The sequence below is a fragment of the Metarhizium robertsii genome (assembly GCF_000187425.2).
Source record: "Metarhizium robertsii ARSEF 23 chromosome Unknown MAA_Scf_1, whole genome shotgun sequence".
Taxonomy (NCBI): domain Eukaryota; kingdom Fungi; phylum Ascomycota; class Sordariomycetes; order Hypocreales; family Clavicipitaceae; genus Metarhizium; species Metarhizium robertsii.
Window position 1 is genome coordinate 1,885,766 of NW_011942149.1, and position 23,327 is coordinate 1,909,092.

At 52.6% G+C, this 23,327-nt stretch overlaps 3 protein-coding genes across 3 annotated transcripts; 1 reads left to right on the plus strand and 2 right to left on the minus strand.

Moving 5' to 3' along the window:
* Window positions 1–4,639: 4,639 nt before the first annotated feature.
* On the minus strand, window positions 4,640–8,006 carry MAA_04824 (non-ribosomal peptide synthetase; the record flags this gene model as incomplete). Its single annotated transcript, XM_007822920.2, has 6 exons — window positions 4,640–6,355; window positions 6,439–6,532; window positions 6,601–6,989; window positions 7,071–7,153; window positions 7,234–7,368; window positions 7,442–8,006. 6 exons carry the CDS (start codon window positions 8,004–8,006, stop codon window positions 4,640–4,642), a joined length of 2,982 nt encoding a protein of 993 aa, XP_007821111.2.
* Window positions 8,007–11,988: 3,982 nt separating this feature from the next.
* MAA_04823 (Crotonase, core) lies at window positions 11,989–13,440 on the plus strand (the record flags this gene model as incomplete). Its single annotated transcript, XM_007822919.2, has 6 exons — window positions 11,989–12,181; window positions 12,312–12,442; window positions 12,562–12,591; window positions 12,715–12,831; window positions 12,975–13,152; window positions 13,328–13,440. 6 exons carry the CDS (start codon window positions 11,989–11,991, stop codon window positions 13,438–13,440), a joined length of 762 nt encoding a protein of 253 aa, XP_007821110.2.
* A 6,263-nt stretch (window positions 13,441–19,703) lies between these two features.
* Window positions 19,704–21,586, minus strand: MAA_04822 (Regulator of G protein signaling superfamily; the record flags this gene model as incomplete). Its single annotated transcript, XM_007822918.1, has 5 exons — window positions 19,704–20,505; window positions 20,560–20,643; window positions 20,711–20,836; window positions 20,905–21,029; window positions 21,095–21,586. The coding sequence occupies 5 exons, from the start codon at window positions 21,584–21,586 to the stop codon at window positions 19,704–19,706; spliced, it is 1,629 nt and encodes a 542-aa protein (XP_007821109.1).
* Between the last annotated feature and the right edge of the window lie 1,741 nt (window positions 21,587–23,327).

Sequence of the window (23,327 nt, forward strand, 5' to 3'; positions counted from 1 at the left end):
AGACAACGCAGCCACTGTGAGTTTTGACGGCTCCTATTTCCGCAGGCGATGGGGGTTGACTACATGTTCACCTTGTACATGTTGTCGACAAACGGCCAGAGTCGTCCCTCGGCCAGGCGCACTTCATCTTTAGTCGAGCGCAATTGCTGCATGCGCGAGTCTTGGGAGCCGACGACGTACGCCGGGGTGGGCTTGATGCGCTCATCGTGGTCGGTGGAACAGCGAAGATGGCTACGGTCGCTTCTTCATGCTACTAGAGCCGTGCCGTTCTTCGGGGAGATTGTTCGTCTTGAGTGATGACAAGTTGCGAGGGTGCGTTGGCTGACATCGACCAAGGCGAGCTGTTGTCGAGCTGTCGTCGGGCATCGGAGGTTAATTGTGGCCGGAGCGCCGGGGTCCATTGCCGCATTTGGCGAGTTTCCGGGGCCGGATGGCATTTTTGCCGCCGGCGCCGAGTCGAGTCTCCGTCTATTGAATCCATTATTCCACTCGGTTTGTATGTTGTTTTTTGCTTATTTCTATTAAACCTTTTTTATTGTATGCTCGGTGGCACCAAAGATTCTCGCATGATTAGGACAACGGGTCAGTTCCACAGTCATCAATCCGCAACAACCGTGCATCACTGCATACTGTGTCATTCAACTCGAAACACATGTACACTCAACATGAGGGCATGAATTACAGTGCTGCAATTTACACAATATACTTGTGACAGATGTCACCCGTTTGAGACTCCACTTGGTGCGTTAACGAGTATGCATAAACCCCCGGGGGCGTGAGAAGGAAACGACTCCTAGGATCCCCTCGAGAATACATGTCCAGACAACAAGGCCGGAGTCCAAGCCACACATGTCGATGATATGGGCCGTCGAGGCAGCATGTCGACGCGATTCATGTCTCCCCACGCCATCCTCATCTGGCCGTGACGCTTATCCCGGGTCCGACTGGCGACAACCTTTCAGCCATGGTGAATTTGTGACCGCCATTTGAACCTGACTGGCTTCCCCCTCCGAACATGACCACATTGATGACCATATTGAAAACGCAGACGCAGCCACGCCCCCTCCCCCTCTTCTCCCTAAGCTTCTTGAGCACCTGCGGGCATTTCCTATTCTGTCCCAGGCGCATGAACCGCCCGCTGTGTGTCATGAACTAGGACCAGCCATGTGTCGGTGAAGGCGGCCTGCCTTGTTGGGCCTGGTGCACCGCGGCAAAAGAGGCCCAATGTCGACTAGACGCGAGAATTGACTTTGGCCGTTTGCCCAGATAGGCCAAAGGGGGGTGGCCGTTTCCCCATCTGCGTTGAAGACGACGTGTGTGGCGACGTGTAAGACGATAGATGTAGCTGTAGTTGGTCGACATGTGCAGTCAAGTATAATAGCAACATGTGCGTCCATGGCACCAAGCGCAGCCAGTACGCGGCCGTGTACGACGCCAGCAGTGTCTCCAGACATATTAATAGATACATCAATACTATACTCCGTACTCGGTAGTAAACCATACGTCCACACACGCAGAGCCGGTCGCACGCGCTGCAATGCCTCAGCCCGCAGCCGACATGGCCGGCAACGAGGGCGTAGTACGCGGCTCCTTGCATGTACATGGACACGAATCGATCCATCCATCCATCATCGGTAACACAAGCCGGTGCAGAAAGAAGCGCATCCGCCACACTCCCCCCATCTCCCCCCGAATCAACGCTTCCAACCAACCATCCAAGCAAACACAACATAACAAACGCACGCCGTTGGCAGCACGCGCGCCGGAGAAGCAAGCTTGGTTCCGACGGGCTGAATCCCAAGTCGACGAGCTCCAGATGTCGTCTTCTCCGCCCTGCGCCTCGCAACTGCCGACTTTCTCACCCGCAGCCCCGAAGCGGTCATGATGCAAATTCCAGATGGGACCATGCACACATGAGTCGTTTCTTTTTTCCTCATCTATCTTGTCATCTTGTTAGATAAATTACCCTCTCGGCAAGAGAGGAGTGCGCGTATTAGCCGAGAGGCCTGGTGTGCATTGCCTGGCAGCCGAGACGTGCCAGTGGCTCGACTCGACGAGCATGAGAGACAAGCCTTTTTAGCCTGTTGTCATGGTACCATAGGGAGGACAAATGGCGAATAGGCTCCTCTTTTGTAACGTGCAATCTCGAACCCTATTCTCTCACAATGCTCGGCAATGCTGCGACGTTACCCGGGCCCCGAGTCCATGACGCACAGCAAACCACACCAACTGCGGCGCATCCGGCTTGCCGTCAACTCACCATCCATTGGCGCGCCAGAGAAACACGGCTAAAACAGAGTTATTCCAATCTACACATGACGAGCGGCATGCCCGCGTTCCAGAAGCGCAGCCTGGTGCAAGCAACTCGACGCACCAATCAAGTCGGCGTCGCCACATGAAAATGACCACCAGAGTCGAAACGCAATGAAACGCACAAACAAACTCAATCTGTGGTAATGGCAACAGCTTGCATAAGCATTGCACGTGACAGGCAACGTCAACTCCTTGGACTACGTATCCCTTCCAGATGCGAGCAGCAACGTGCCACCGTTGAATGTTGCATATGACGTCGCTCGGCTCAGCAAATAAACAGTCTAATTAGAGTCCCCGGTTTCCCTCCAACCTCATTCTGACTTGGCATCCTTGATAAAAGTCCCCCAGGCCGCATGCAAGACATTCTACCGTCTTTGTCCTACCGCATCTTATTCCGTACGACACGTCCATGTATATATAGGGAGAAGGGGGCAAAAAGAAAAAGAAAAACCTTGTATAACCACAGCTAAGCTCTAAAGATTTGTCAAACTGTTTCCTTTTTCGCCCCCGGATACTACCACAACAGGACGGAGTAGCAAACAAACTACCCAGCATCCCAGCCACGCATGCCATCAAGAGAAAGAGCCAACTAACCCGCCCCCGAATCGTACAAAGCTTCATGTTGCAGCAAGACACGCTCAACGCTGCCCTTCCGCACAATGGCAAGAAATCTTGAAATTGGTTTGTGCAGGATCCCAAGTTCCCACTTCACAAATCATAATATACACACACTGAGAAACATTGCCATAGACGCACTCGTTCGTACAAAGCAACAAACTTGTGCCATCACTCGTAGGCTTATACACCCACCCGCCACACTTATTTCGACAGCATCCCAGGATTCAGGAACCGTTACCCGTTACCCGTTACCCCCCCTCAATGACCCAGATAGTAAAGCCATTCCCGTCATTCTACCCCGCGTACGTCGACGCACGTCTCAAGATCCAGACACGCATCCCGTCCCCAGACATCACACAGCACGACACAGCCAGCCCCCAGACGCGCACTACACCCCATTGACCGCAACATGCCGCGGACGCATCTCAACACCAGCCAACGTATAGCCCACCGCTGCCCCAAGGCACGCAAGCCCTCCCCTCCCACCCCACCAGAAGACGCCCGTCGCGAGAATGCACCAGGTCACAGAGCGCCGGGCCAGAAAAACCCCCTTCACCCAAAGGGAAAAAAAGGGGGGGGCGTATCCGCACCCCAGCCTCCAGTATCCCAAGTGTCACTCATCTCTTGACGGCCGGCTGTCCTCCCACTCTAGCAGCAAACATGTATGTGATGAGACCGGTCGAGGACTGACACAGACACAGCATGCGGCAAGGCAAGGCCGGCGCCGTACCTCGTCCTGGCAGCCCTATCACGGGCACCAGGTTGCGACATGGTACCACTACAACTCGGCGTACACAGCTCCCGTGCTATTCTGGTCCCAACTACACCGATGGACCCCCCCCCGTTGGACCCGCGTTAGACCCGTCGGAGCCTTCTTTGCTGCAAGCCACGTGCCATGGCGGCCTAGGGCAACGCATTCGTGCATGGGACAAGATCGATCCAGTTTGAAGCCACGCCCTCTCCGATGCAGCTAGCCGCCGCCAGATGCTAGAGAGCTTTCTTTTCCTGGGACCGGCGTGATGGGTGCGTGTGGATACTGGTTACTACGTACGCGTACCATGCGATATCATGCACAAAACGGGCCGCCGGTGTGGCAGGTCCACTAGCTTAGCACCGGGCCGGACAGAGCCGCACATCGCCGAAGAGTGGGGCCGCTTCAGATTTCCAGATTAGATCCAGATCTGATGGGACCCCAAATGCCGTCCCCGATACTTCTTGCGGCAAGGACAACACAAACGGCCAACAAACCAAAACGTAGCAATAACTGTCCGCCACCGTGGCAGGTTCATTGCATTGTAAATACTATACGCGCCTAAACAAAGAACAAAACGAAAGTTGCCACCATGCCGTAAAAATAAAAAATGAAAAAACGAAAAAGAGCACAAAGGAAAAAAAAAAAAGAGAGCAAAAGTTCTATATCAGATCAAATTTCCCTCCGTGCTCCATGTTCGCATGCTGTTGACTGTCGATGACAATGCCTCCAAAAACAATGAGAGAGAACAAAAAAATGACTAGACCGCCCATATTTCAACCGCCGTTGATATATGCAAAAATAGCATTGGGGCATTATACAGAGAGTGGTAGGGTATCAATTGGATAGAGTTTGTGGCCCGGAGATCTGCCTCTCGCAGGCCAGAATCGACAAAAAGAGAGAAAAAAAAAAGAGGGCGCAGGATGAGGGGTGCAACGACTGTTGAGCGACACCATTTCAACTATCCCAGATGGCTCCGTATGCGGGAAGTCCTCGAGTCTCGAGGCCGTAGACCACCTTTTTGGTGATCTTCTCGTTTGCAATAATAATAACAGCTTCGGCTCCAAAGTCTTTGGCTAGATTGTAGCCCATTTTGACCAGATCGGGGCGACCCAGCTTCTTGGTATCGTGAATGACGGCATCTGGGATAGAGTCGTAAATCGTGTCAAGAACCTTCTTGCCAAACGTCTTCTCAGGATTTGGAGTTGACCAGATGAGCTGAGTCGGGCAGCTGGGCTGGCCAATGTGTCCGAGCAGAGGGCCGATTCCGGAGCCCGTGGCGATAACAACAATGCGGTTGAACAAAGTAGCAATTCGCATAACACCACAAGTGGGAAGGCCACGCACCCATAGCTGAGTGGGCGGGTTCTGGATGCAATCCCTGGTCCAGTCACCGGCATTCGAAACAACGAGAGAATAACCAGGCTTCTCGGCAATAGCTGACGGCTTCGGAGCTGGAATCGTGGCAAATGAGTGCCATTCGAAAAGTGGGCGTTTTGAGATTCTCGTGAAGCTGCCATTCACGGGAACTGTATAGTCAAACGAGAGAACAACGGCGTGGTCCGAAAGCGGCACAGTATTGACGGGTACCTTGCGCAGCCAAAACCATGAGGATGCGACGCTGCAGGTGGCCACACCAAGCATCCAGAATCCTGGCGTTTTCACGAGTGCAAGTCCAAAGTCTTCACCAGCGGGCGTGACATCTCGCACCGAGAACATGGTGCGTACCCAAAACAGACCCAGCGCTGTCCAGCCAACAAACCGATGAATTCCCTCAAATTGGTCGTGGTACTTCTTCCGGAATGTAGGGTACGCAAATCCCACCAGACCACAGCACAATACACACAACATCCATGAAACCATGATGGTTGCAATTGAATCATTCGTCTTGTTCTGTGTATAAGCCACTGTTGATCGGAATGTGGACCCGAGAAGCCACGCGGTGGCACACACTCCAGCACCGGAATGAACACCTCCCAGGTGGTAGATCTTTGCAAAACGCTTTCGCATCCAGAGGGGAGCCGACTTGGGGAGAGAACAAGTAATAGTGTAGAGCGTGTTGATGACGACGTCCTGGCGGACCAGAACCGCAAGGACCAGGTTGGCCGCCGTGAGGGTGGCGAGCCACTCGGCTCCTGGGTTGACCAAGAGCAGGGCAATGAGCGCACCAACATTGAACAGGCCAATGAGACTAAAGAGAAATCGATAGACGATGGCAATACGGTGTCGGAACCCTCGCAAATGCTTGGGCAGTTTCTTGTCCGGAATCTCCTTGGAAATGTCGAGCTTGGGCTTCTCTAGTTCTGTCAGTGTGGACGAAGTCGATATGGACCTAACCTCGGCCAGAGTGCTCTGGTCGCTGCCGATGGCAGCCTCCTCGTCGTAATTCTGTGTCTCGTGCTTTGGTTCAGGCGCAAGAGCCATGAGACGGAGAGCGTTCTTGTCAATCTTGCCATTGGCTGTAGTGGGGAACGTTTGAAGCTGGTGAAGCTTGGACGGAATGGCATAGTACGGCTGCAATTTCTTCGTGTGGGCAAGGATCGATTGCTCGTCTTGACCCGAAGGCGTTGTGAACCCATGGATGTCTCCCTCGATGAGAAGGGCGGTTGCACGGGTAACTCCAGGTGCGGAAGCCAGCGAAGATGATATTCCATCAAGTTCCACTCGGAAACCCTGGAGTCGTTGGGAAGGGACCAAGTCAGTTTTTGAAACCAATCAATGGGAACGACGCTGGGCCGATATTCAGATTCGCATACCTTGACCTTGACCTGATCGTCCACTCTGCCCAAGATGTCAATGCTCCCGTCTTCTCTCCACCTGCCCAGGTCGCCCGTGCAGTACATGTTGGATCTGTATGTGAGACACCAATTAGCGGTCTTGCCTCATACCAACCGTGTGGGTGATTTTCGGTGACTTACCCGTCATTTACGAACGGATCTGGAATGTACGTTTCCTTTGTCTTGGATTCAAGCCCCACGTAGCCACGAGTTACGCCGTGGCCGCCAGCCCACATCACACCAGCCACACCCACGGGTACGGGTCTGCCGTCATTGTCTAAAATGTAAACCGAGTTGTTGGGAGTCGGCCGGCCAATGGAAATAGGGTCGCCAGCGACATGCTTCGACATTGTGTTGACAATGGTGGTTTCGGTGGGTCCACAACAGTTCCAATATGTTGCATGTGTTGCCCAGAGATCGGCCAGGTCCTGAGAGGTAGGTTCTCCAGCGGTTGCGACAACTTTGATGTTGGGATATAGTTTTGGGTGGTACTTTGACAAGATTGTGGGGGTGCAAATGAATACGTCAAGCTAGTAAGACACGACAAGTGTTGCCGTCAGTCAAAATTCTGGGTTTCAAGAATTGGCTACAATCAGCGCGGGAACTCTTACCTGTCGAACAGTAGGCTCCCACTTGGAGCCTCTGAGAACGAGCGTGCCGCCATTGCAAAGACAGGAGAAAATCTCCCACGCAGCTATGCAACCAGTTAGTACACGGACCGCCATTGAACAGGACAGTTTCAGTCCTCTACTGTAAAATAACGGCAGAACATACCCATATCGAAGCTGATGTTGAGCACTTGTCCAACAGACATTCCCGGCTGGACTCCCAGCCCACCGGGAGACAGGCACACAAGGTTGGTCACGTTTTTATGCGTAACATCCACGCCTTTTGGCTTTCCAGTGGTTCCTGAAAAGAAAGCTGTTAGCCTCGCACTATGTGAAAAAGCGACAAGGTTACAAAAAGAAGCGTTTGAACGAACCAGATGTATAGATGACGTAGCATCCACCGTCAGCAGACGCATGATCAACCCAAGACTCTGGAGCATCATATTCTTGATCCTCAATTGGAGTCTGCTCAATAACTACGGGGCTATGCGTAGGCAAGAGCTTTTTGATGCGGTCTTGGGTTGAAGTTATACAGACAACATTCTGTCCGCCGCACTGCTCCGCAACAAGCTTGATTGTAGAATCCGGGACGACTCCACCATCAAGCGGCACATACTGTGCACCACAGGACAATATGGCCAATATGCCAATTACCATCTCAGCCCCCCGCTTGACAACTAGTGGGACTGTTTGGTGAGGGCCCACGCCCAACCTTCGCAGCCGTGACGCAAGTGACTGCGCATGGATGGCTAGCTCCCGATATGTAAGCACCCTTTCTATATTAGCAGACAAGTCTCTAACAGCCTTGGCTGAGGGAATAGCCGCAGCATGGTGAAGGAAGGCTGCAGTGACGGTAGGGAAGGGACAATAAGATGCTTCACCATGGGTAAAGTCCCTAGTAGGCAAGACCATGGTGTGAGGTTTCCTAGAGTCGTTCATGATGAGGGCTGAGGTCAACTCCGAGGCCAACTCGCAGGTGAAAGACAGAGTAGTAGTTGGAGAAGAAAACTTGGGCTTCCAACTTCCATTGCGGCAAAGGAAGGGGAATGGCCCTTTAAATAGTTTTGCCAGTACATTCCCTGATCTCGTTTGCCATGCTTCTCCTCACCAAGTACACTGCGTCCCCGGGCAACTCGGCCATATCAACGGGGTCATTGGGGTAGGCTTGTGGGAAGCTTTGCATCGCACATCCTAGTCTGATACTAGGCCCGCCGACAAAGATGCCGGATGCTAACTACATGCTACATGCTACATTAGAGAACGCATGTTTGCTGGACCGGGGTACTTGAATTGGAGCCAATGCTGAACCACTTGAACTCAGGGAGCGTGAACACCTATGGGTCCCAACGACTACCGATGGTTCTTGGAGATGTGAGCATAGAGAACCGGCGCCGGGAAAATGGCCTGCCATACGCCTCACAATAATGCATACACTCGAGGCATATTGGGCCATGGGCCATGGGCCATGGGCCAAGTGCTTCAATGTTTAATGCAGACACACCCCTGTCAACTTTGGGGAGGGGTGAGGGCACCTGGGGGTGTGGGCGGGTCAAGTCGGCCTCTGGGCATATCATTCCGGGGTGTCGATGGTGTGAAATAATAGGCCATCGAAAAAGAAGAGTTTGCCCGTTGCGCATCAGCATGGAGGGAGCTGAGCAGGGTTTTGCGATGCTTTGGATGCTTGGCGCTCGGCGTGGAGTCATTATTTGCCATTTGGCCTTATAAAGTTTGCTATTGAGGCTTTCAATTCTGGTCGCCGCTCTCCAGATCCAGGCTCTGGCAGAGCGCAGTCTCCCGCTCCTTGGGCAGATGCAGGCACTCGCTCAGCACCAAAGGTTGGATAATACAACCGCGGACAATACCCTCTGTGTGTAGGCACGTTTGCCAAGTCCCATGTAGTCGCAACTTTGTCTAGAAAAGATTCAATAAATAAATGAATTGAAAAGCGCTTTCGCGGCAAGCAATAATAGCCCGGCCCGGGGCGTGTGTTCACGGCGGAAGGCGTGGGGTGACTTCAAGCAGGGTCGGGCCTGTATCGGATAGCAATACTATAGGCCGGAGCGCCATTCTCTTGTGGAATGCCGCCACGGGAGACGGGAGCGCCATAAAGGGCAAGAGAGATTGGTACTTTGGCCAGAAGTACAGTAGAGGGCTCATTGAGACTCGCCAAAACACAAGGGTTCTTGCCGAGCTGATAATTCACAAACTCGATCGCGCAGTCTCTCCTGGTGAGACAGCCCAGGTATCTTCAGGTGAGGATGGGAGGATTTTGAGGATGGGATGGCGGCCTTTGCCATCCGATGGAGAGGTGCGTCGAGGTAAGCTCAAGTGAGATGGAGACAGCTCTCATGCTGGCACTCTAGAGGAATCCATGCCAGATTGCACATGTGAGAAGAGGTCTAGGCCGGCTCCTTTCTGTTTCTTTGTGTGCAACATCTTCCTCGTCCTTGGCAGTTGTTCCGTTCATGTACTCGGCAGACAGAGAGAGAGTCTTCAAGTCTCAGTCAGTTGCACCTCGTCCCCACCACCACTCAATCAATGCTCCACGTCTCCGAGTAGACAGCAGACGCCGGGTGTGAGAGTGTGGCTTGTTGGAGGAGCCAGTGACAGAGAGGTCCACCCGGCCGGTAGCACCAGACGTAGCAGAAGTAAGTTTGTCACCATGGACGTTGGCCAAGGTAATTCGTAACTAGAGTTGACCGAAGAGGCGTGTGGCCTGAGGCGGGCGCACATGGGAAGCCCCCCATGGAAGCAGATTTCTGTAGCCACAGCATATGCAAATGTACGCAAGATGTGTGCACAATGTGCGTAGGACAAGAAGAAGCGCCATGTCATGTACCAAGGCACAGCTTACAGACGTCGAGGCGTGTGTGGCGCCCGGCCTGCATGATCTCTGCTCGTACTTGAAGAAAGTAGCCATGACAGGATCCATCGGGCGATCAAACGTGGCTTTCGCGCTGTCCCATACAGTCAGCGTGGGTTCTGACACACGGTGAGGCAATCAGACCAAAAACTGTTTCGGTTATCTAGATGATCCTGGAGTTGGCCCTTGCAACTTGGTTGACCCTTGGGTGACTGATTATGCGCTCGTGGCCTTGGCTTTTCTGGCCCGGTCTGGCTTTCCTTTTGCAGATACCCATGCAAAGTAAAGAAGCGGGATGAGACGACGCCATTGCTTAGGTATCAATAAGTGCCGGGTTGCTCGAGTTAAGGTCAAGCAATCCGAAGCAGTGCGAGGCCGTGCGTACGACGACGGACAACGGGCATAGGGCGTGGCGAGCATGATGCGGCTCTGCGTCAACGTTTCGAGATGCTCAAAATAACACACTCGAGATATTGTGCGTATTGTTTTGTTTTGTTCCTGCGGCGCGAACCCCTCCAGGAGAAAGAGATGTGGCCGGTGGAACAATCGATGCAGGTCCAGCCGATGCCAACTGAGATCAAAAGGTGATGCCAAACAAAGGTTGCCACACAGGTTGACACTTGGGGCGGACTACCGAGTACGTACCTGGGTCGTTCCAGGAAGAAGCCGTAACACCGCGTTTGCATTATTATACCAAGGCCCAAGAGCCAAAGGCAATGTTTGATGCCATGGCCATGTTCAAAAGGCTCGCATACGGAGATGGGCATGGACATGGACATGGGCATAGACCTGACACCCGAACGTCAGGCGTTAGACGCCAGATACCAGGCACCAGGTCCTGCCTTCTGAGACCAGACTGCACTGGTAGGCTCCTGCTCCTGCCATATTCAACAAAGATGCCATCCACACCCCACTTTGAGACTCGCACCTGTCCTTGTCGGTCTTCCCATTACGGCGGCACCTGCGAGCAGAGTACGTACTCGATGCGGCTAGTACTACTCCGTACGGAGCACTGCCCAACAGGACAATATCATATCATTAATGCCTGTTTGTCTGTGATTCCAGATAGACCCCGCAGTCGCAGTTACGAGCCTGCTCTCACGTGTAAGTGCAAACACAGAGGCAGGAGCGAACTGTTTCGTTGCATCCTTGGTTGGATCCTTGGTTGGATCTGTCCTCGCGTTTGATGGCCCAGGTTCAAATGTTGGACAGCTTACCCCAGGTGTTACCAGGCGCCGCCAAGCACCACCGGGCGTCACCCATTGATTCTCAATGTTCAACTTGTCTCTTGTCAATGTTCTCTCCTATTTCAGCTTCCATATTGTTTCACAGTTGCTGGCATTCATCAGCATCCTTGGCGTCAGCTGCTTGTCGTATGTACTCGTATACCGTAGTGAGTGGCATTAGACTTTTCCCCTTTCAGGCCCAGATGACCTGTGGCAGAAACAATTGTTCCTCTCTCCCGCATCGGTTCGCAGAAGCAGTCTGGTCGAGTATCGTTCACAGAGATGCTGGATCCCGGCCAATCGCCGTCCTGCAGGTGGCTGGTCCAATACCTGAACATGCTACATATAACCGCATCCTGTCGACTCCACCGCGCCTCACCACCGTTGACCTCTTGACGACGTCTCCAACAATTCAAGTCATTGACCCAACCCCATCACCAATCCCATCGTCTCCCGTCACACATTGCCCATTGCCCATTGTCCGCTCCCCGTTTCCCATTGCAAGCGCTATTGCTGCTGCTATTGACCATCCCTGCCCCCGTCCGTCTACATACAAAGCTACGTCTCCTCCCCCACGGTGCTGGTCATCCGTGTGTGCAACAGGACAGCTCATTGACGGCGTCATTCATCACCATCTCCCTGTCGCCTCGCTCTCCCTTTGCCTGCATCCAGGCAAGCAAAAACGAAGAGAGACCCAATCTACATCTTTTGACAAGGTAATTGGTTGTACCGATCCACCGGATCGCTGTTCATCATCCATTCATCGCTTCCGTCACCCTTCTAGGTTCAACGCCCACATCCATAACGGAGAAAGCATCCATCGCCAACCAACATGTCTGCGTCTGGTCTTGTCCAAGCCACGTCACCTGCCCAAGGTGTCAGGCTCATCACCTTCACTAGGCCCGAGAAGCGGAACGCCCTTTCCCGACAGCTTCTCGACGAGTTCCTTGTTGAGCTGGAGGCGGCCTCAACAGATCCGGCAGTTAAAGCCATCGTCATAACCGGCACCGGGACCTTCTTTTCAGGTGAGCCACTTGGCCAGGCGTCCTCACCACTGGCTTACCAGTCTCACTCCTGTTGCTCCACCCTGGCTACCTTGGCGTCCGAAGATTCCAACGACGACTAATGTTTTGGTGCTTCTTCTCTCTCTTGTAGCCGGCGCCGATCTCAAAGACATTGCCGACCTTGACTCCGCTGGTGCCCGATCATGTCGATACCTGGAGAATTTGTGCGTCGGCATGACCGCTGTTCGCAAACCATTGATCGCAGCCGTCAATGGACCAGCGGTGAGGACATGCCACCCCAGCCATGGCTTGTTAGCGCGGCCGACTACTCAACGGGATCGTCGGCCCGCTCCAAGCCTTCTTGGAGACTTTAACTTACATGAACTCTGCGTCTATCATAGCTTGGCGGCGGATTCGAGGTGGCCTTGATGGTGAGAGAGAAAAATACCTTTACCCCGTTCCCGATGCTGCAGCGAATCCGGCCATTTTGGGTCGTCTCCGCCGCGTTGGCAGTCAACCACCATGTGGCTAATGCAAGGAGCATCGATATCTAGTGTGACCTGATTTTCGCCGCAAAGTCTGCATATTTCGCGCTTCCAGAAACGAAACGCGGACTTATCCCCGGTGCGGGTGGCACCCAGCGACTAACCGCTGCGGTTGGCAAGTTTCGAGTAAGTAGTACTCTGTACTGTGCACCATTTGTATCAACCAGACGGATGCCTGTCCTTTGGTGGGGAGGCATCTCGTTCGAGCCCCAGCGATTGGGAGGCAGCCGAGAGTACTAAGCGCTGCTTCTTCTTGTTCACGTCTTTAGGCTATGCGAACCATTCTTACGGGCAAACCAATTACGAGCGAGGAGGCATTGTCATGGGGCCTGTTATGCGAACTCATGGAAGACGGTGTCTTGCTCCAGCAAACCATTGTAGCTGCGACGGCGCTGACGACGCATGGGTCAGAGGCGCTTGAATTGGCCAAGGAGGCCATCTGCAGAGGTAAGAATCAATCATTGCTAAGACGAGTTTTTGACCAAGTGCTGTATGGCACTGATTTTGATTTTGATTTCTTTTTTTTTTTAAAATATTTTTGGCCTCTTCCTTTTTGCCTTGTTTCCGCCTTGAGTCACCGAGTACTTGTGTAAAACTAATGGTTCTCTCGCCTGCCTTCCAGCCGACGGCTTATGCAGAGACGACCTATTTGAACGACAGCTGTACTACACCACGTTCGGCACGGAAGAGAAGCGGAAGGGTGTGGATGAGTTCCTGGCCAAGCGGGGCCGTTAACTCAGCAAGGAACAACGAGGGTTTGCGCTTGTCTGGTGTGGCTGGTTAAGCGTTAAGCGTTAAGCGTTAAGGATCTGAGAAAGGTCCAAAAAAAGCCGACATCAGGAGCCCGGTTTAGGCTGCATGCGAGTGGCTGGGGCGGTTACCAGGAAACCGGGGTGGGCTTGACAACAACGACATGCATCAGCTTACCATTGAAGAAAAACCCGCATGACGCTACGCGAGGCTGCATGTGCATAGAGCCATTGAAAGGCAATAGTCAAATCAACAAGACCGCTTGAACCCGCCTGCCCGTCCTGTCAGAGTGCACCGTGTATTGCGCCCCCCATTGCGCCGATGATGCAAGAAACGTCCAACCTCGCCGCGCGGCTCTGGCTCTGGCTCGTAAAACATGCCGTCGATATCTATTTATGTAAGCCGTGCTCGTATAGGGAGTTGCCGTCGCTGGGTACAGCAAGAAAGTTGGGAACCAACTGAGGCAACCAACTGAGGCAAGTGCTTGGCAACTCGTCCAACTCGTCCAACTCAGCTCAGGGTAATATGGAGCCAGTGTAACATGTGAACTTTGAATCCTGGACCGAACTCAGGAGGGCAACTCGTCCGAAGTGACAGATTTCCTGCCTTTGCTGTTGAAAGCACTCAGTCCCTCCCCCAAGTTACTCCGGATGGTAAGCGATGTTGCGCTGGCAAGGACGAGAAACCAACCCCAATGGTAGTCTGGTTCGGATCGTCAACTCGCGATGCAACACAATGGGACCATGCAACAGGCAGGAAAAGAGTCTTTTATATATGTTCACATGCACGTGGATATACACCAATAATAGTAGTAGTGGTAGTAGTAGTAGTAATAAAATAGAATAAACTTTTTTTTAGTTTTTTTTTAGAAAAAAGAAAGAAAGAAAGAAAGATGTTAGAAAAAACGCCTGCTCCATAGGTCTACGGCCGCACAGACGCAGCATGTCATACCAAGCAGTCAAGCAAGGGTCAGTGGCCGATGCTGGCATCGACGGAAAGTGTCGCATAGCCCCCCGTCCACGTGGCCGGGCGGCAGACAGGCAGATAGATGGATAGACTGGCCGCGGCGAATGACCAAGTCAAATGATGGCGTGTGAAGGGCGACTGGAAGAAAAAATGCCGCGGGACAAGGCCAAGCCGCCCTCTTCTGTGGTGGTGCACTGCGACCAGACCTTTTTCCCGGCCGGCATCCACGGCTCTGTCCGGGCTGGGCAGCAAACTCGAAGGGTTCTTCGGTTCGCACGAACCGGCTCGAGACCGGGGGGGGCCGGGACGCGAGCGCGAGTTTCTCTTTCCATCGACCCGTCCGTCCGTCCGTCACATGGGGCGGCGTGCGCGTGGTGAAGAGAAGGTGGCGGGAATCCGGACTCCAAAAAAGCGTCGAGGGACGAGAAGAAAAGGCCCTACAGCAGTTTGTGCGTCTGCGTCTGCGTCTGCGGCGGAAGACTGTGCAGGCTCCCCCCGTGTCCGCCAGGCAGTGAGAGTCTGGTTGCACGAGAAATCCACGCATGTACGGAGCACAACATGTGTCAACGGGGGGGGAGGGAGTGGGAACTTCTGGTCGTCTTCATGCAGCAAGACGACTGTGGCATGATTGCAGATCGAGGCTCAGAAGTTCGCCAACGCATGGCCACTCTAGAACCAAAGGGGGCAGGGCCCGGTTCAATTGCGCTGGCCGCAGCGTGCAGCCCATGCAGCCAGTACTACCTGTCTGGCTATTATTATCTACTTTATCGATCCCATGCTCCATGTCCGTCTTGGCCTGCTGGCATTGAGCGTTGCGTGTCGAGGTACCAACATCGTGGGGAACCGACGTGGGCATGCCAAACCTGCAACTGAAACGTCATGGCTTTGTCTTTACGCAGGCCATGCTTTGAAATGTCATCGAAATGTCATCGCCGTGCTTGGCCATTTACTTGAGGCAAGTAAAACCAGCCAAGGAAACGTGCAATAGGGTAGACAGCAGCAAATATGCAACCGAGCATTGTCCAAAAGCCTGGATCCGAGATGCTGTCCAGTGTCCAGTGCATCAGTGCTCGCACCCCTCCCCCCCCGGCTGGGTTACCATTTCGAAGAGACACAATCTTAGCACGACATTCCAACACAGTTTGCCACGGCGTAGCTGGGCCTTGCTCCCGTGCCTGAAATGTAATGCTCCCCAAAGGAAAATTGAAAAAGACAAAAGAAAAAAAGAAAAAAGATTGAGAAAATTTTTCAATGCCTTCTGGAATTGACGCAGATAGCCCCAAAAAAAAAATGTGAATGTGATAAAGACGGCTTGAAATGCATCAGCCCCAAGACGAACAAGAAGCTCTCGGTACAATTCTCCCAAGTACCAATGTAAACTGACATGTCAAATTCAGGGCGAACCGGCAGGACGGGCTGCTAGGTTTCGCCCTGGGGCAAACAAAGGGAAGCCAGAAACCGAAGACAAGAAAAAATAAATCCCCAATCCAGTACGGAGCTAGTATTCACATCCCGGCTCTCCCATTGCTGCGGAACTCGGTAGAAGCAAAACCCTGCAAGACAATGGCGGCACCAGTGGCGAAAACAAACAGGTACAATCAGGTACACACGCCGCTCGGGGATTCTGATTCTGCTTCACCACGTTGCCTCGTGTCCTCGAGCAAGCCAAGCCAAATCTCTCGTTTCTCTCGCCTCTCTCTGCCTCGCCGCCTTTCTGTCTCCCTTTTCCTTGAAACGCCCCCCGGGTTCTCAAGCCTCACGAGCCTCGCGACGTATGCCTTATTAGCCTGTAGTCCATGCCTTGCAAGTCATGGCCATGATTCCGTATCCACGTGCAAACGGCCAGGGTCTCTCCTGCTCGACGCACACGCCCTTGTCTTGGAATTCTGTAGCGGTAAACAAAAGGGATACATTCTTGTTTCTACTTACACGGTAAACGGCCTCAACAGCGAAACTCTATCGCCGCCGGCGCTGCTTCCTTTCTTTTTCTTGACATTTGAGTCCGCTCCCCTTCTCCCGTCGTTTCCCTTCTTGGAAGTCCTGCTGCCCGGGGGTTTTCCTCAAGGGCGGCTCCAAGGCCATAGGGTAGGCTACCCAAAGATCGGTATGCATGGTCTTGTCTCAGATGCAAAATGGTTGTATTCCTCCTGGTGACAGGCCGGGTGGGTGGACGGGACCGGAGGGAAGGGATTACGGGGAAGGGGGGAGATGGTGATGAGTAGGAGGATTGTGATGAGAAAGCCCGTTTAATTAGTGGGCGACCTTTGGGAAACAAAAGGGCGAGCATGAGAAAGAGAGAAGAGAGATTTGCCCAAGCGCACCCAGCGCACCCAGGATTACGGTACTCCGTACCGAGTACCAAGAGTTGAAGAATGTTTCAAAGGACGGGCTCCTCCGGGGACCTGCAAAAAGAGAAGCACACCAATATCGGAGATTTGCCTTTCATGTTTTTTTTTTCTCTCCTTTCAGCGAGGCAGGGATGCTCGTGATGCTGGGAATAGTATCTTCCATCTCATTTCGGCAGACGTCCAAACCCCGGACGGTCCAAACCCCGGATGGTCAAAGCCCCGGATTGTCAATCTTCCAGATCGCTGCTTGTGCGATCCGGGGCCGCCCTACACGTGATGATACCCTTTCCTTGCCTCTGGCATGACACAGCCAAGCCCGTGTTTGATGTCTGTCCTGCATCAACACACCAACAAACGAAATAAGAGCGAAGAAAAGAAGGAAAGAAGGAAAGAGAGAAAGAGAGAGAAGGTGACGTCGGTCATTGTGACGTGGTATCACGTACTCTCCTTCTCTGTCCACCTGGGCCTGTTCACGCGGAAACCCGTCACGCCGGTCGATGATACACAACCAGCCTGCCTCATTTGTCCCGGACTCCCGATTTTCATCCAAAATTCCCTCCTGAGCCGCGAGCCGTACTTCGTTTTCATCTGTGCGGTACGCCCTTTTTGTTTGGACGAAAAAAAAAAAAGCGACACAACTGATGAACCTGCCGCCCCCAACGGATACTTTGGCAGCTGTAGCGGGAAACAGAAACACGCGGGGGAAAAAGACTGAGCCTCCATGCAAATTACCCGTACCGTCTCAGCGACAACCAAAAAGAAAACTGAAACCGCATTCGTTCTATCAATATCACCCTTCTTTTTCACATTCGCACCCATCAGTCCACTTTCCTGTCTTTGCGCAACGTCGTACAGACAACGCGGGGAAAATGGAGGCACGCCGCCCGTGTCTTCGTCGTCACCAAAAAGTGGATTTTCCCGCTCTTGTTCTGGTGTCCCTGGATTTTTGTGTTAGTCTTCTTTCATGTTATTTCCCCCAATGGTCTGAGAGTCTGAGATTACCATATGCATGTTTGACCTTATTTGGTGCGGCGGCTGTTTTGGGGTCTTTTGTAGTCGCGTCAAGGGCATTGACTGGCCTTGTGTGATGTGCGACTAGGAACACGGCATGTTTGGGGTTTGGGGTTTGGGCTTCTCCGCGCGAGGAAATGCCGTGATAAAACGGGAAAGAGGAGCGGGACGGCGGCGATGATTGCGGGGGTTTCAAACTTGAAATGCTGTGCGATCGATTGTTGATCGTTGAGCGTGTTCGTACGCGTTTGTGGGGAGTGTTTTGCCCTTGCGAGGAGTCTCTATGCGAGTCTAATGATGTGTGATGCTGGTGTTGCTAGTTGGAGAGACAGGCGGGGGTGGGTTCGACGTAGCGTGGGGATTTCATCTACTCTCTCTCTCCTTCCTCAGTTGTGTTCTTTTCTCCCTCTTTTCTCCCTCTCTCTCTCTCTCTCTTTCTCCCCCCCGAAACTCCCTCTGCTTGTTTTGGTACACCGTCCAGCCATTGTAAAGACCGTTGACACTTGCATCTTTATTTAAAGTACGCTACGGGACACAGCATACATGGCCAGCAGTAGTGCCTTGGAACAATCAACATGGCTAGTTGAAAACTTGAAACTAGGCGTAACAACTACCGTCTTGGCTTCGCATGCCTGCCCATCCGCCGTTGATCCGTGTTTGCAATATTAAGCCTATTTTCGCACCTTATTGCTCCACGTCAGAATGAGCATGGGGAACATGGATTCGACTGTAGGGGCATTTCAGCCGAAACAACACCGGTACGTACGTCGACACTCTGCGGTGCTAAGAGCCGACTCTAGCATTGATTCCATTTACTGAAATGGAAACTAGGATGGTAATTCTGAAACTGACACTCTTCTCGGGGACTATTTCATCTCACCTAGCTATTGATTGCCGTCGCACGCCCTGGATCCTCACATCCCGTCAACACCACCGAACGTGGGCTCGTTTCAAATTCGCTACCCTACAGAAGCTGCCGAATGAGTACGGATGAAACCATGAACCATTGCCAAATATGCCTAGTAAGGAGAAGTATGATACAGACGCGAACAAAAAAGTCACCGTATCACTTACGGGTTAGTCGACAGACTGTGTCTATGAAAAACAGGACGGGTTTATTTCGTACATGCTTTTCCCACAATGGCCTCATGTTTGGCAGGTCTTCTTACCGATACCCTCTCGAGGGCTTCGATCAGTGATATGGAATGCCTCCTGCCTAAGCCGTCGGTCAATTGATGTGGCTGCTCAAGGATATCTGGGATTTGGCTTGTCTTTGGATGCAGGATGACTTCTATCGGTCTTATCAGCAAGCATCTCTTGGGTAAGTCAACAATTCTATATCGACATATGGCCCATGGTAAGATAATCTTCGCGCTCTGCCAAGAGTACACCAGGATACTGGTGTATGATATATAATATGGCTGTGTGCAGCGCGGCACCAATTGCGCTGAGACGGTCTACTTTTCTAGTCTCCTACTGTCCTTGGCCTGGTACAGCCCAGTACTGTTTTAGATTTTACGCTTGCACGATACTTGTATCATGCGTGTAATTTCATTTGACTACAGAGCGAAACAATCAAAAATTAATAATATGGCTGCGATGACAATGGACTTGGTCTGTTCGAGTGCAGCCCACACTTCACGGTTATGCTTTAATACGGGGCACGCTTACAGCAGAGGCAAGTACACACTTGATACAGAACATGATCCTGAGTCTGACTATTATATATATACATATACAACAAGAATTCTCGACCTCATACGAGGTTCGGGAAATGAAGTGGATATATTTCGCTTGTGGCGATTAAAGTAATAGATACTGTAGAAATATAAAACGCGTGCTCGTTTTCCCCTTACCCATATAGTAGTAATTGACACATCAGATACATAAACCTCGGATCAGTCGGGTGTTTTTTTGCATTCCTTATTTGCCAGCCTCCGCGCTGCTGGCACCGTCAAATGAGCGTCTCTCCCTGATAAACTTGGGCCATGTGTTGGTGAGCACAAGGTACTTGATGCTCATTTCGGAATCGTCGAAGACACCCTCATTGAAAGCTTCAGGAATGTCGCCCCAGTATCGAGCAGTCTCACCCGATTCACTCTGCGGTTTAGGGACGTCAGCAAAGGGAGTGGCGGGGTCTGGCGTGCTGCATTCGCCACAGACAACGCGGGCGGCCCCTTCGAAGATTGCTTTGAGGTTCTTGAAGTCGTGTGATGACAGGTTGACCTGAAATTCGGCACTGTTGCTGCTGATGAAGTCGATGTAAATGCGAAGGGCGCTCTCGAAGCACTCTCGCGACAGAGTCAAGGTTTTCTCGCTGTCCTTCTCGTCCCTAACCGGTTCCCTGAGGCTGGGGTTGACAATGTACTGGGCACGCCACTCACGAACCCGGGTGAGGAAGGCAATGTTCTCACCGGAGAAATCCCGAAGAGCAGAGAACTCCTGCAGGGGCTCGGGGTTCTTTGCCAACGTGTGCTCCAGGGCGTCCATGGTTAAGATACTGCCACCAGTGGTAGACACTGAACCAGCTTTGGTACGACCCATCCATGAAGATGAACTAGTGCCAGAGTGCAGAGATTTTCCACTGTGCTGAACGGACTTCTGTCGGGACTCCCAGCGCGCAATCGAGTCGAGGGTCTCCTGGCAAAGGGATTGTTGCCTCCGAACTTCCCAGACGGGGATGAACACGGTGAAAATTTCGAGCATCATGATTGCAATGGCGATCCTGAAGAAACAGATTAGCTACATGACATGCCGGCCAAACCGATGGCGTACCTACCATTGCGGAGGAATAAAGTAATTATTGACAGGAGCCATGCCGGGGACATAGAGCGCAATGAGCCACATTGGGGAGGCATGAAGACTATAATCACAGTTAGTACAATTTTGAAGATGATTGGGAGAGATTGCAATGAGACGAGTCTCCTTACCCGGACACGCAGCAAGCAATGGTCTGCGTTCGCCAACCCTGTGTGTCACGCAGGTTCCGAGAGCGCCATAGAATGACGGGAGCAACGACCCAAGCCCAGAATAGTTGCCAAAAGATAGATGGCCACCTTCATGATACCACCGGTTAGTCTCATCAAATGCCATTCGCCTTTGGGTAGAGGGAGGTGCAACATACCACTCCCAACCACGACCCTGCTCAGTCTTTTGCTCCATAGCAGTGCCAGTAACTTCAGTTCCAGAGATGCCCCAGCCAGAGTGAAATTTACGAGAAATAAGGAACATGAAGATGGTGAGGGAAAGCTACCACTTGTGAGCAATTGGTTGCGATGCATGCATGCGTTACTTTCTGCGATGGGGATACTTACGTGAGCTACCATGCCCAAGCCGACGAATATCAAAACTCTCTGCGTATAAGGGAGCATCTTCCATCTGGCGACAAGCGTCTTGCGGATCCGAGGACGCTGGCCATCCCACCCCAAGTCACCCGTCTTTTTGACGTATTGTTTTTGAGCGTTGGCGACGTACAAGAACCGACTGTTGGAGGCGTGGAACAGCGCGATACCAAAGGGGAACCAGATGCTCATGATCCAGAATTCGGCAACTTCTGGCATTAAAGGACCGTACACATAGCCTGTGGTGACGGCAACCCAGTAACAATGAAGAAATGCAATAGCTGTGAATGATAAGCCCAGGCCTCTGATTCGGAGAATGGGCATATCCCGCTTCGTCCACAAGAATGCCATGCCGCTAATAAGGATAACAGTCCATGTCACGGCGAAGACAATCCAAAAGATGCCTACGCCATCAAGCCGAACCTCCGGCTTGGTGTCGGGAGTGATACCAAACTCTGAACCCATTGTGTCTGTTGTGTTCTCACAGCTCGAGATATGTCTGAGGATAGGAACGGCACACGCCTCACGGCCAGAAGGGACGGGATGGAGGTCAAAGGATACGGGGAGCGAAAGGGCGTGCGTGTCGATGCCCGGAGTTTGTCAACACCAGAACGCACGAGTCCTGATGGTGGTATCCTGTCAAGCAAAGACACTGGACGACGGGATTGTTCAATGGGGAAATGGGGGGCTTGGCTTGATAAATATTCGAATCCATTCAACCGGCCGGCAAGCCACCCGGAAAGCTCTACCAGGTGTTGCAAAGACCGTGCAATGAGGATGGCACTGACTTGACAGCGGGGGTGGACATCAAGCCCAGTTGTTGAATGTGCCGATCTCCATCGCTGGGATTTCACCAGGAACTGCTTTTTCGGAGGAGGGAAAAGCAATCTTGCTGTTAAAAACGTGACGAGTGGGCATATCTTGGTTGGGGCCACTTAGTATCCGCATGTTCGTGGGACGACTTGGGGTGACGGTCCTAGTACTACAGCGAGTCAGGGGTGGCAACTCCATTTTTGCTTTTGGGCCCAGGAGAGGACGCAGGGCCCTGAAGCAATTACCTCTTCCAGGGAGCTGTAATGTAGATCATTGGCAGGTCGTGTGGCAACCAAGACAGGGCTGGGAGCCGTCCCGCATGTGCCATAGGGCACCGTCAACATGTTGTGCGAGATCAACTTGCCCTTACTTTGCGCGCTTGTTGGCCAGTCCAGAGCTGGTCCGGATATCCGGGTACTCGTTCTGGACAGAGGAGTCGAACGACGATTTCATGGGTGAGTTCGCATCGTTGCCTCCTTTCCCCCCAGAGTCGGCGATACCGAAGTCCACCATGATTTAGGGTTTCGTCAACGAAGGAAGCCAAGTAATCAAGGCGCCACGTGCAGTTACTTGTTCCTCTGGCCCGCCAACCACCGAGCCCAGACCTCGCCCAGAGCGGCCTGTCTTTGGACGAATTTTGCTTCCTGGGTCCGATTTAGGTGCCGCAAGGGATGGTGGATCCCGCTTTTGAAGACTGGGCTGGTTGGACGAGACGAAAGAGCTAGAGTCGCAGCTAGAGTCGCAGCTAGACGAAAAGATAGACAGATCCAAGCCCGTTTGGGTGTCGTCAATGCGGCGCCCCTCAACGGTTCAGCAGTTTTGCTGCGGCCGTTGAAACTTGAGGCTTGAAGCTTGAGGCGGGCCAAGTGAGGGAGGCCACATGCTTTTTCTTCCATGGCTGGTGTGGCGACTTACGCATGCTTCTCTATCGGCCGATTGGCAAACTATTGCGTTTTCCCTCTTCCTTTTCCAATTCGAGTATGAAGAGTAAACAAAACAAGTTTTGCGGCTGCGTGTTTAACCCGCCCGCTATCACCGTGCGCGAGGGTGGAGAGAACGGAGGCGACAGGCCCAGGGGACTATTCCACTTGACATCCGTACCCTGTGCGAGGTGACGAGCTCATGACATGACTGGCCCGTGACTTGGTGGCAGCTGAGACCCAGATTCATGGTTCATAACTTCATACTACTCGGTACAGGGTACGGAGTGTGGTTCGAAACGCAATGGGTGGGCAATACTAGTTGACGATGCCGATGGCGGCGGGGACCAGGATGGCGGCGGGCGGCAGCGAGGAACCCGTGGCTTGTTTGCCAGTGGCTTTCATTATTCAGCCTGAACTCGGAAGTGAGCCACACAGCAGTAGAAGCGAATACAAGTTGATCAGTTGTGATT